This window comes from Notolabrus celidotus, chromosome 24 (assembly GCF_009762535.1).
Source record: "Notolabrus celidotus isolate fNotCel1 chromosome 24, fNotCel1.pri, whole genome shotgun sequence".
Lineage (NCBI taxonomy): Eukaryota > Metazoa > Chordata > Actinopteri > Labriformes > Labridae > Notolabrus > Notolabrus celidotus.
This window is the reverse complement of record NC_048295.1, coordinates 12,239,662-12,252,960: the sequence shown is the minus strand read 5'-3', so window position 1 is coordinate 12,252,960 and position 13,299 is coordinate 12,239,662. Positions and strand designations below refer to the sequence as shown.

Genomic DNA, 13,299 nt, shown 5'->3' with positions numbered 1-13,299 from the left:
ATAGTGTGGTCTAGACCTCCTATGTTTGTAAAAGCGTCTTGAGATAACGTTTGTTGTGATTTGGCGCTATACAAATAAAGATTGATTGATTGATAAACACTTTGATCTTCTCCTCATGCTGAACGTATGGAAGAGCCTTGATTCATCTGGCAGTTTGTCACGTCTTCAGAGACACAGCAGTCTGAAACATAAAGCTCTCTCTCTCTGCAGGGATCCTTCTGTGATGTTCTCTCATTTAAAGAGAAAATCATGTGAAAACAAAGTTTAAAATGTAGAAACGTCTCTCACATTAGGCCAGTAAACAGCTGTGATCGTGTGTCAGAGTGAATAAATATAAAAACAGGTCAGTGTCAGTGAGCAAGAACCTTTTTTATTGTCTGCACAGAATAGGAAAAAAGCTCTGTTTGTACAGTCAGTCTCTGCAGATAGACGACGTATACGTAAGTGAGTCTGCCTGATGCCTGAACATTGGGATTTCATTAAAACATTCCAGATGAAAAAAATATACAAAAAGGTTCAAAATGTCATGTACATTTACAAAAATGTAAAAAGAAATCAAATTAAAAAACGTCTGCTGGGATAAACTGTCTGGCTTTAACACTGTGCAAAACGTATTCCTAATGTTGACATGACGTTCATTCAGTCAGGAATCTCTTTAGTCCACATTCAGAACAAACTGATCAACAACAACAAAAATAAAAAAGGCAGTTCAGGATTCACTTTCATATCTACAAAATCATCACTTTAACAACCTAGTTATGTACACTGTACAGATTCAACACCTTTACAAAAAACCCAGGAGCAGGTCTGAGTCTGACCTGAGTTTGACCTCAGACTCAGTCTGAGGTCAGAGGTCAGACTCAGGTCAGACTCAGACCTGCTCTTGACCTCAGACTCAGTCTGACCTCAGTCTGACCTCAGACTCAGTCTGACCTCAGACTCAGTCTGACCTCAGCGAGCAGATGAGCTGGAGATGCTACAGAGGAACAGGAAACTGTGAAAATGTGTCCTCACCTCATGGCTTTTCAGAATAATGGCGTGCCAGTTTCTGACAGACCGGTGGGTGACACTGATAAAATGTGTTTCCAGACTTAGAACAGTGCAGCTGGTGCTCGCCAATCCTTCTTGGCGCATATATTCAACCTGCAGTCACATTGTGTGCTTTACAAAGTCCCTCCACCATGAACGGACTGAGTGCCACCCAAGCCTGCAGGCTCTCAGAAATATGGCACAAAATGTAATATTAAAAAAACATAAAAAATAACTAGTGCAACAAAAACAACACCAAGTGCTGACACTAAGAAAGGCTGTTAAACTTCCTTACCTGAAGACAATGACATGTGGATGAATAACATGTTGATGAAGCTGTTTTTACAACATCAGTATGTCTGTCAGTGCGGTGCTCAGTTCATTCTCAGGACTGTTATCCACTCTTTAAAAGAAGCTCATACATCCTCTAATAATCCAGATCATATCCATACACGTGAACAGTGTTTCCAATATCTACTTTAATCACAGGATAAATGATCGTCCCAGACCAAATAAGAGAAGTGCCTTCTCTTTGTAATTCAGGTATCCGTCAGTAAAGTAGAGATAAAATACGTGAGTGACTGCAGCAGCTCTTGGCTTTGACACAAACTGTACAACATAACGTTTTCTGGAAGCTCATTGATACATAATTGTGATGGCTGACGGGGGGTCATGGCTTTGTGTGGGATTTATTTATTATGGGGAAAGGAACAAGCACATTCCACATTAAAACAATTCAATAGCTTTCTGAAATGTGAACACTGTTTCAAACGTACTCATCAGTAAGGTCATCCTATTTACAAAGTCTGTACAAGCTCAGCGCGCTACAAAAATGTACAAATCCAGGAGGAAACAGAAAACAGGGACTCGTTCAGAAAGCAGTGGTCTGATGGGCGTCTAAGAAGGAGCAGGGAACCAAACCAGCCGTTCACTTACATGATTGTCCTTCCTCTTCTCTTTCCTCTATCTCATCTGTAGAATTCAAACTACAGATCAGTTCATTCACGTTCTCTAAACCACTCTCTACACATTTCTACGACTCGCTCCTGGAGCAGGAAGGACACTTCTGATTGGTCTGCACAGTGGGGACAGACTGACAACACACAGACTGTTTGTGGTGAAACTCCACCCTGCCAGTCCAGGACAGGAAGAGTGAATGTGGTCTTGATCTGGTGATGTTCTGGTCTGTGGTCGCAGTGATGACACTCCCCTGTGGGTGAAATCTGCGTGTCGTTTCCTGGTGTCTGAATCGATGTTGTACTCCTTCTGGCCCATCACAGATCCCATATCTGATCCATCACACCTCAGTCTGTTGCTGAGAATCTGTGATTATCGTCACTCCTCGACGCAGCTCGTCCATACTGTCAAAGTCACTGCCGTGTTCAGAGTCCTCCAGCCCACAGGGGGCAGACATGTCCGAGGCCGAGGAGGCGCCCACAGACAGCCGCATGTTCAGCGACACAGAGTCATCAGTGTCCCCGTTTCCTGGAGTTACCCCACCCACTGAAGGGCTGAGGTCTCCTTGGGGCACCTCCCCGAGAGGCAGCTGGTGGGGGGGGAGGTACTGGCTGGGGTGGAAGTGTGGTCTGGCGTGCTGAGGCCCAGTACTGCCTGAGCTCAGAGTGCTCTCCTTGGAGGCAGACTGGTTGGTGGGCAGCGGCATGTAGGCCTCAGGGTAGTCCTCACCAGTGGGGAGGGGGGGTGGCAGCTGGTCCTGGGACAAGAAGACCTCATCATGGGGAGGGGGGTAGTCGCTGTCGATGTCATAGCCCCCCAGGTAGTAGTCTGACTCTAGTTCACGTGTGCTTCCAACAAGGCGAGGAACCGGACCTGACCTCTCGCTGCCAGGTGCCGCCTCATAGGCCGGAACCTCCTCGATGTCAGACAGGCGGGTGCTGGGCATCCAGTCTGACGTGTCCCAATGATACGCTGCACAGCAGAGAGACAGGGTTAGTGAAGACCTGGACTGTGAAAAGGATTTAAACCTGGTCCCCACAATGTGGACCGTGCAGTGCATGCCTTCACTGTGCAGCAGGAGCATCAGACGAAGTGACACACAAGACTCCTGCAGGTCAGTCACATGACAACACAACCTGAAACACATTTGGTCACATGCACAGCGGGAGCTTTTAAGGGTCAGGGGTCTGAGGTCCCAGCATGCTGTGCTTCATGGATTGCAGTTCATAAGCCATGTTAACAAAACTGAAGGTGACTCAGATGTTAGAGAAGAAGTCAGATATCTGGTAGAATCTGGGACCGCTCAGTGAACCACAGTGATGGCCTGCAGGTTGTTGGCTCTGATGCACCCTCCTTCCTCTCTGTCCCATTTCAGCTAACACCGCTGAAACACCTCACAATCATGTGGACTGATGGACTGATGGACATGAATACCTTCAGTAAGTCAGGGGCCTTCTGCTGTCTTGAGGAGACTCTTGGGTATGATGCTTCGAGTTCTGAGATGTTGGAAGGTAACCCTGACCCTGTGACCGCAGTAGCTTTGTTTCATAACCAAAATATGACTTAAGGCAAAGCTGTTTTCTTTGGTTTAGTGACTGCAAGCAGAGGAATCTGACAAACTGAAAGGATCATGCAGATCTTGACCTGGCGCCAGATTTTGGTGACACTTCAAATGAAGCTAATGGAGAGTAGAAGGTTAGGCCCCCTTCACCCCAGCACTGTTTGCATGTGACCAGAAACACATCACGTCATGCTGAGTAACGGACGTGATCTAGTCACAGTCTTTTCTCTGCTCTCTGTCTCCAAACTGATCCTGCTTTCTGTTTAACTGAAGAGTCTGTTTGTTCCAGTGAGGCTGATGCTTCAGTGTGAGACCAGGAAAGGTCCAAACTACAGTCTCTGAAAAACTGCAGTAAGGACCAGATCAAGCAGATATGCTCTAACCCTGAAACATGGTGGGACGGTTTGAGGTCCTGAGGGTTGTTTTTGAAAGAAGGAACAAACAAGCTTGTTTGTATTTACTGATTCAAGCTGCTCTAAAGTTAGTTAACTACTGCTCTAAGCACCTTGTCAGTTGGTGAGGAGTATGCTCAGACTGGACAAATCCTCCTGGTTATAGACCGGTAGGTCTTGGCTTAAGCATTTACTTTGAGTAGACCATCAGGTTCGTAAGCTGTGTTACAGAGAGACTAACTTCAGCATCATGTGATTTTATGTTGCACTACGGTATATCTGTTGTACCACCATCTGCACATCAAGACCAGATTTGACAGAGCTTTGGAAGGACGTGCACCTGTCAAGATATAGCAGGGTGTTAGGACTGAGCAACAGAGCCAACAATGCCCTGACACATCATGGAAGATCTTTCTTTTCACATCTGACCAGAACAAAAATCTACCAGAACAATGAAGAATCAATTGAAAGGATGAGTGAGTGAAACAAAACGATGACATCTGAAAGAAAGAGACGTCCATGCATCGAAACACAAACCATAAGATGACTGAGGCTGAGAAACGTCATCACAACAAACTGGAACATCACTGGGCTGCAGAAACAAATCAAACAGAGGGATAGGATGGAGGGATGCAGGGCGGTGAGGCCAGGCACAGAGCTGGATGGTGGGGGAGAGTATCAGCCAATCACCACAGCAGCACAATGAACGTCCAACAAGCTGTGGGAGGGGATCACGTCCAATCACATGTACACACAGAGCTCAGACTGAAGGAGAGCAGAGGATGAAGGAAGAATTGTATGAGGATACAGAGAGAGAGAGAGAGAGAGAGAGAGAGAGAGAGAGGAGAGAGAGAGAGAGAGAGAGAGAGAGGAGGTAGACCGAGAACATCAGTCAGACACAGACAGTATTTTAATCCTGATTTGGTTCTCTTTGACCCCATATAACCACAGGCTCCTGAACTCCACAGAGTGTACCAATGCTCCAGAACTGCTAACTGCTAACATGCTACATCTCTGAAAGCCATCTGACTGCTATGATGTGCTGTGACTCAGCACAAACTATCCTATGATTTATTACCTCGGAGCCAACCTGCCCCTCAGGTGACCGATGCAAGGTTAAATATCTGTTAGCATCAAACACCAGGTGATCAGGAGAACAGGGTCTTTCAGCAGTCTGTGGTTCAAAGTGAAGAAAGAAACCTGGAGTCATGTGACCTCTCGGTGTCAGAGCATGGGTCCAACTTGAAACTTTCCCACAGCTGTTTGAGACCTTACATTTCCACCTAAGGTGGAAAGCAGGTTAGTATCTCTGGGCAGGTACAAAGCTCTACCCTGATGGAGCGATCAATCATTTCACATATTCACACAATGTTTCAATTCAAACGTATAAATATATTAAAGTCTTCAGTTAGCCACCAGAATCAGCCTCTGATACCAGCTCACACAGAGTCTGGAACAAGTCACCTTTATATTCAATTAATACTATAATAATTGTAATAATTATTATTATTATTTTTGATTTTATTATTATATATAATAATACTGATTATTATATTATACACTTATCATCTTTATTATATTATCATAACTATTATCATTATATATTATTATTATTATTTATGAAGCTGTTTGACCAAGTTAGTCTGTTTACTCCCAGATAGATAGATAGATAGATAGATAGATAGATAGATAGATAGATAGATAGAGGTGGTGTTTATGGGGTAGTCACCTCTGTTGTAGGTTTGACCGTGGTCCATAACAGAGACTGTGAGAAGAACAGCAAAACAGTCTTTAGCATCAGATCATGAGTGTGCCTAACATGGCTGCAACATGAGCTAACCTGCTACATGAGCTAACCTGCTACATGAGCTAACCTTCTACATGAGCTAACCTGCTATATGAGCTAACCTTCTACATGAGCTAACCTGCTACATGAGCTAAACTGCTACATGAGCTAACCTTCTACATTAGCTAACCTTCTACATGAGCTAACCTGCTAAATGAGCTAACCTTCTACATGAGCTAACCTGCTACATGAGCTAGCCTGTGGCTGAAGCTAACCTGTAGTTGAAGCTAACCTGTAGTTAAAACTAACTTGTGGCTGAAGCTAACCTGTAGTTGAAGCTAACCTGTAGTTGAAGCTATCCTGTGGTTGAAGCTAACCTGTGGTTGAAGCTAACCTGAAGTTGAAGCTAACCTGTAGTTGAAGCTATCCTGTGGCTGAAGCTAACCTGTGGTTGAAGCTAACCTGTAGGTGAAGCTAACCTGTTGTTAAAGCTAACCTGTGGTTGAAGCTAACCTTTCGTTGACGCTAACATGTGGTTGAAGCTAATCTGTGGCTGAAGCTAACCTGTAGCTTAAGTTATCCTGTAGCTGTGGATCAATACCTGCGGTTGAAGTTAACCTGTGGTTGAAGCTAACCTGTTGTTGAAGATAACCTGTGGTTGAAGCTAACCTGTAGTTTAGGCTAACCTGTGGTTGAAGCTATCCTGTGGCTGAAGCTATCCTGTGGCTGAAGCTAACCTGTTGTTGAAGCTAACCTGTGGCTGGAGCTAACCTGTAGATGAAGCTAACCTATAGTTGAAGCTAACCTATCCTTAAAGCTAACCTGTGGTTGAAGTTAATCTTTGGTTGAAGCTAACCAGTGGTTGAAGCTAAGCTTTGGTTGAAGCTAACCTGTGACTGAAGCTAACCTGTAGTTAAAGCTAATCTATAGTTGAAGCTAACCTGTCGTTAAAGCTTACCTGTGGTTTAAGCTAATCTTTGGTTGAAGCTTACCTGTGGTTGAAGCTAACCTGTGGTTGAAGCTAACCTTTGGCTGAAGCTAACCTTTGGCTGAAGTTAACTTGTGGTTGAAGCTAACCTGTGGTTGAAGCTAACCTGTGCTTGAAGCTAACCTTTGGCTGAAGCTAACCTTTGGCTGAAGTTAACCTGTGGTTGAAGCTAACCTGTGGTTGAAGCTAACCTGTGTCTGTGGATCAAGACCTGCAGTCTGCTGCACTGAGACTCTGCTCTGATATCTGAGAGTTCATGAAAGACAGCTGTGTGTAGTTACTGAAAGGAAACATCTCTTTCAGTAGAGACAGAGCAGGGAGAGAGAAAGAGAGATAGAGATATATATATAGAGAGAGAGAGAGAGAGAGGGGGATGAGACATGGTACCTTCACTCTCGATTGTGTCGACTGCATCATTGACCAGTCGAATGACAGTCACTATGGAGGCTTGTGGAGGGAAGAAAGGACAAGTTTTCAAAAACAGTCAACAAAGTTTTAAAAAAAGATCACAGCCGACTGCTCGCCCTGCAAATCTCTGTCCTCACACGGCAGCGTCCGTCAGCTTCAGAAGCAGACAACACACATGAATCTTTATTAGGGCTCAGTTCAATAAATAAAATCAGCAAAGAAAACAGCCACATACACAAATCTCCACGGATGCAAAGGAAGCCAGGTGAGAACACTACAAAAAAACAAGGACACGTCTGCAGATTTCTGACGGATTGAATCTGCATGATGAGAGAAGCCGTTTTAATTTAACATCAGTCTGAAAATTAAAACCATGATTGTTATGGATCGCAAAAAAAGTCTGGAGCAAACATGATGATGAAATGTAAAAAATGAAACCACAAACAGCTCCAGCACGAAGACCACGAGCACCAATAGCACAATGAGAGCCCCAACACCGAGTTTACAGGTGAGCTGAGAGGACACCTAAGGACCTGACTCTCCTCACATCCATGTTTGTCTCTTCATGACAGTAAATACAGCAACCTACTCCAGCACTGTTCCTGTCAGGTGTTCACCTTCAGGTGTGAAGAACCTTAAACATGAACACTGAGAGGCCGTCTCACAGCAGAGAAACAGCAACAATCACCCCTGTTCAATCAAACACACCTGTTCAATCAAACACACCTGTTCAATCAAACACACCTGTTCAATCAAACACACCTGCTCAATCAAACACATCTGTTCAATCAAACAAACCTATTCAATCAAACACACCTGCTCAATCAAACACATCTGTTCAATCAAACAAACCTATTCAATCAAACACACCTGCTCAATCAAACACACCTGTTTAATCAATCACACCTGTTAAATCAATCACACCTGTTAAATCAATCACACCTGTTAAATCAATCACACCTGTTAAACCAATCACACCTGTTGAATCAATCACACCTGTTCAATCAAACAAACCTGTTAAACCAATCACACCTGTTTAATCAATCACACCTGTTCAATCAATCACACCTGTTTAATCAATCACACCTGTTGAATCAATCACACCTGTTCAATCAATCACACCTGTTCAATCAATAACACGTGGTGATCAATCACACCTGTTCAATCAATTACACCTGTTTAATCAATCAGAGCTGTTCAATCAATCACAACTATTCAATCACATACACCTGTTAAATCAATTACACCTGTTAAATCAATTACACATGTTCAATCAATCACACCTCGTGATCAATCACACATGTTCAATCAATCACACCTGTTCAATCAATCACACCTGGTGATCCATCACACCTGGTGATCAATCACACCTGTTCAATCAAACACACCTGTTCAATCAATCACACCTGTTCAATCAATCACACCTGTTCAATCAATCACACCTGGTGATCAATCACACCTGTTCAATCAATCACACATGTTCAATCAATCACACATGTTCAATCAATCACATCTGTTCAATCAAACACACATGTTCAATCAATCACAGCTGTTCAATCAATCACAGAAACATTTTCCCCTCAGGGTCCTCATTGAGCCCAAACGATGTGTGTGTGTGTGTGAGATAGAGAGAGAGGGTGTGTGTGTATGTGTGTGTGTGTATGTGTGTGTGTGTGTGTTTGTGTGTGTGCATGTGCGTGCGTGTGTGTGTGTGTATGTGTGTGTTTGTGTGTGCGCGTGTGTGTGTGTGTGTGTGTGTGTGTGTGTGTGTGTGTGTGTGTGTGTGTGTGTGTGTGTGTGTGTATGTGTGTGTGTGTGTATGTGTGTGTGTATGTGTGTGTTTGTTTGTTGCTTACCATTATCGTCACAGGAGTCAGACTGGAAGGAGCTCAGTGATTGGACCTCTGAGTTGCTGCCTTTGTTGCTCCCTGAGAAACACGTCACCTCCTCTGCCATGTCCACCATCTTACCTGGGAGGGTGAGAGAGAGAGAGAGAGAGGGGGGGGGTGGGGGGGTCAGGTAAAAGTTGTCATCTGTTTGTTTCAACTGATTCTGTGAAGTTAACTCACTCACCCTCGTCGCTGTCCCAGGGACTCTTGCGGAGGGAGTCGCAGTCAGAGCGACAGGGGGACACTGCCGGTAGGTTGGGGGCCACGCTGCAGACCACTACCCCCCTCCTGGTGGTCCCTGAAAGGATCCTAGGGGATTCTGGGTGAAAAGTGCTCATTTCTGTGTGTTCCACCCCCCGACCGTCCACCATTTTCTCTAGAGTGGACCGTGGATCACCTTGAAAACACGGTGTATACGCCATGGGTCTCACAGGGACCTGCGGGGGTCCCAGCATCCCTCCGACCCCAACTACAGTGGGCTCTGAATAAAGGTTAAGGGGGTCTCCTGGGGAGCAGTGCAGGGTTTTGAACTGGACTCCGTTGGCCTTGTTGAGCAGAGCGGCAGTGGCTGGGTCCTGAACCAGAGACAGGTTGTTCCTCGAGTAGTTCTTCTGGAAAACCTTCTTTCGGAAAGCGATGAAGAGGATGATGAGGGTGATGATGACAAAAAGCACGACAGCGATGCCGATGAGCTCCTCTTTGCCCACCATGGCGTGCCCAGCCTGCATGTCGGGGACAACAACAGGGCGCAGGCTGCAGCGCTGACCGACAAAGCCCGCCGTGCAGTTACAGTAAAAGGAGCCATGAGTGTTGACGCACACACCGCCATTCTCACACTCACCCTCCGGGTTACTGCGGTCGCACTCATTCACATCTTCTTCACAGCTGTAGGAGGGACGAGGGAGAGGAAGATCATGAAGTATAGAAAGACTTCTTAATGACTTGCTTGACTACACTGCTAAAGATATGCTGCTATAGACTTAGACTGCTATAAAATTAGACTGCTATAGGCTCAGACTGCTATAGGCTAAGACTACTAAATCCACAGACTACTATAGGCTCAGACTGCTATAGACTTAGACTGCTATAGATTCAGACTGCTATAGACTCAGACTGTTATAGGCTCAGACTGTTGTAGACTCAGACTGCTGTAAACTCAGGCTGCTATAGATTCAGACTGCTATAGGCTCAGACTGCTATAGGCTCAGACTGCTATAGGCTTAGACTGCTATAGACTCAGACTGCTATGGGCTCAGACTGCTATAGGCTCAGACTGCTATAGACTCAGACTGCTATGGGCTCAGACTGCTATAGGCTCAGACTGCTATAGGCTTAGACTGCTACAGGCTCAGACTGCTATAGGCTCAGACTATTATAGACTCAGACTGCTATAGGCTCAGACTGCTATAGACTCAGACTGCTATGGGCTCAGACTGCTATAGGCTTAGACTGCTATGGCTTAGACGACTATAGACTTAGACTGCTATGGGCTCAGACTGCTATAGGCTCAGACTGCTATAGACTCAGACTGCTATGGGCTCAGACTGCTATAGGCTCAGACTGCTATAGGCTTAGACTGCTACAGGCTCAGACTGCTATAGGCTCAGACTGCTATAGGCTGAGACTACTATAGACTTAGACTGCTATAGGCTCAGACTATTATAGACTCAGACTGCTATAGGCTCAGACTGCTATAGACTCAGACTGCTATGGGCTCAGACTGCTATAGGCTCAGACTACTATAGACTCAGACTGCTATGGGCTCAGACTGCTATAGGCTCAGACTATTATAGACTCAGACTGCTATAGGCTCAGACTGCTATAGACTCAGACTGCTATGGGCTCAGACTGCTATAGGCTCAGACTGCTATAGACTTAGAATGCTATAGGTTTGACTGCTATAGACTTAGACTGCTATGGGCTCAGACTACTTTAGGCTCAGACTGCTATAGGCTCAGACTGCTATAGGCTTAGACTGCTATAGGCTCAGACTGCTATAGGCTTAGACTGCTATAGGCTCAGACTGCTATATGCTCAGACTGCTATAGGCTCAGACTTCTGTAGGCTTAGACTGCTATAGGTTCAGACTGCTGTAAACTCAGGCTGCTATAGACTCAGACTGCTATAGACTCAGACTGCTATGGGCTCAGAGTGCTATAGGCTCAGACTGCTATAGACTTAGACTGCTATAGGCTCAGACTGTTATAGACTCAGACTGCTAAAGGCTCAGACTTCTGTAGGCTCAGACTGCTATAGGTTCAGACTGCTGTAAACTCAGGCTGCTATAGACTCAGACTGCTATAGACTCAGACTGCTATGGGCTCAGACTGCTATAGGCTCAGACTGCTATAAGCTTAGACCGCTATAGGCTCAGGCTGCTACAGGCTGAGACTACTATAGACTTAGACTGCTATTGGTTTGACTGCTATAGACTTATACTGCTATAGGCTCAGACTACTTTGGGCTCAGACTGCTATAGGCTTAGACTGTTATAGACTCAGACTGCTATAGGCTCAGACTGCTATAAGCTTAGACCGCTATAGGCTCAGATTGCTACAGGCTGAGACTACTATAGACTTAGACTGCTATAGGTTTGACTGCTATAGACTTAGACTGCTATAGACTTAGACTGCTATAGGCTCAGACTGCTATAGACTCAGACTGCTATGGGCTCAGACTGTTATAGGCTCAGACTGCTATAGACTTAGAATGCTATAGGTTTGACTGCTATAGACTTAGACTGCTATAGACTTAGACTGCTATAGGCTCAGACTGCTATAGACTCAGACTGCTATGGGCCCAGACTACTTTAGGCTCAGACTGCTATAGGCTCAGACTGCTATAGGCTTAGACTGCTATAGGCTCAGACTGCTATAGGCTTAGACTGCTATAGGCTCAGACTGCTATATGCTCAGACTGCTATAGGCTCAGACTTCTGTAGGCTTAGACTGCTATAGGTTCAGACTGCTGTAAACTCAGGCTGCTATAGACTCAGACTGCTATAGACTCAGACTGCTATGGGCTCAGACTGCTATAGGCTCAGACTGCTATAGACTTAGACTGCTATAGGCTCAGACTGTTATAGACTCAGACTGCTATAGGCTCAGACTTCTGTAGGCTCAGACTGCTATAGGTTCAGACTGCTGTAAACTCAGGCTGCTATAGACTCAGACTGCTATAGACTCAGACTGCTATGGGTTCAGACTGTTATAGGCTCAGACTGCTATAAGCTTAGACCGCTATAGGCTCAGATTGCTACAGGCTGAGACTACTATAGACTTAGACTGCTATAGGTTTGACTGCTATAGACTTAGACTGCTATAGGTTTGACTGCTATAGACTTAGACTGCTATAGACTTAGACTGCTATAGGCTCAGACTACTATAGGCTCAGACTGCTATTGGCTCAGACCGTTATAGACTCAGAAACTCTTTCTGTTTGCTGACATATCCCACTAATGCGTTGTACAACCTTTAAACGGCTTTCTTATATTTGATCTTATTTGTGTTGCTGTATGTAAATAAAAATAACTGAAGGACTGCTGATATAGATTTGTGTATTTCGTTACACTTTGCTCACTTTCTGGGTTTGAATGGTGCTTTTGAATGAAACTATACATTTTCTGTGAATGTAGTCTGATCACAGAGACTCTCTGCAGCTCTCAGAAGCTCTCGTGTTGTTTGTGTGTCTCTTTGAGTCGGAGCTGCAGAAATGAGTTAACTCAATAATTGATAAATGTGTTTGATGGTATGAGACCTTTTCAGATGTTAGAGCCCCCTGCTGGTTCAATCCTCTGTTTCTATAAGAGGATTATGATTCACTTTGAATTTTCTTAAGATGGAAGAGTCAGTCAGTGGTGTATAAAGTTAATCTGCTTGTGTATTATAGTGAGTGTGTGTGTGTGAGAGAGTGAGAGTGAGTGAGTGAGTGAGTGAGTGAGCGAGCGAGCGAGCGTGCGTGCGTGCGTGCGTGCGTGCGTGCGTGCGTGCGTGCGTGCGAGCGTGCGAGCGTGCATGTGAGAGTGAGTGAGTGAAATTAGTCACAGTATGCTCCTCTCAGTGTTTGACAGTGTGGGAGCTATGATGACGTCTTTGAATTGGACCAACTGGCTGAACAGTAGTGTAATGCTGCCTCCTGGTGGGCGCTGGCATCAACTGCACTGATGCTTTTTAAATTGTTGAGGTTTGATGTTTTCGAGCAAAGTACAATGACCTGACAGTTATTGAGCCTGAAATCACAGTCAGGGTTCAACATTTCTACACTCTTGATAACAACTGAAATTCTTATTC

General features: G+C 44.9%; 1 protein-coding gene across 1 annotated transcript in view; it reads right to left on the bottom strand.

The window, feature by feature from the left end:
• Positions 1-348: 348 nt before the first annotated feature.
• fat3a (FAT atypical cadherin 3a) overlaps positions 349-13,299 on the bottom strand; it is a 120,964-nt gene continuing 108,013 nt past the window's right edge. The window contains exons 26-30 of the mRNA XM_034677794.1: positions 9,195-9,895; positions 8,978-9,091; positions 7,101-7,160; positions 5,669-5,704; positions 349-2,958 (exon numbers count right to left, since the gene is read on the bottom strand). Of these exons, the coding sequence (XP_034533685.1) occupies positions 2,327-2,958; positions 5,669-5,704; positions 7,101-7,160; positions 8,978-9,091; positions 9,195-9,895 (1,543 nt within the window). The 3' untranslated portion in view covers positions 349-2,326. The remainder of the gene's footprint in view (positions 2,959-5,668; positions 5,705-7,100; positions 7,161-8,977; positions 9,092-9,194; positions 9,896-13,299) is intronic.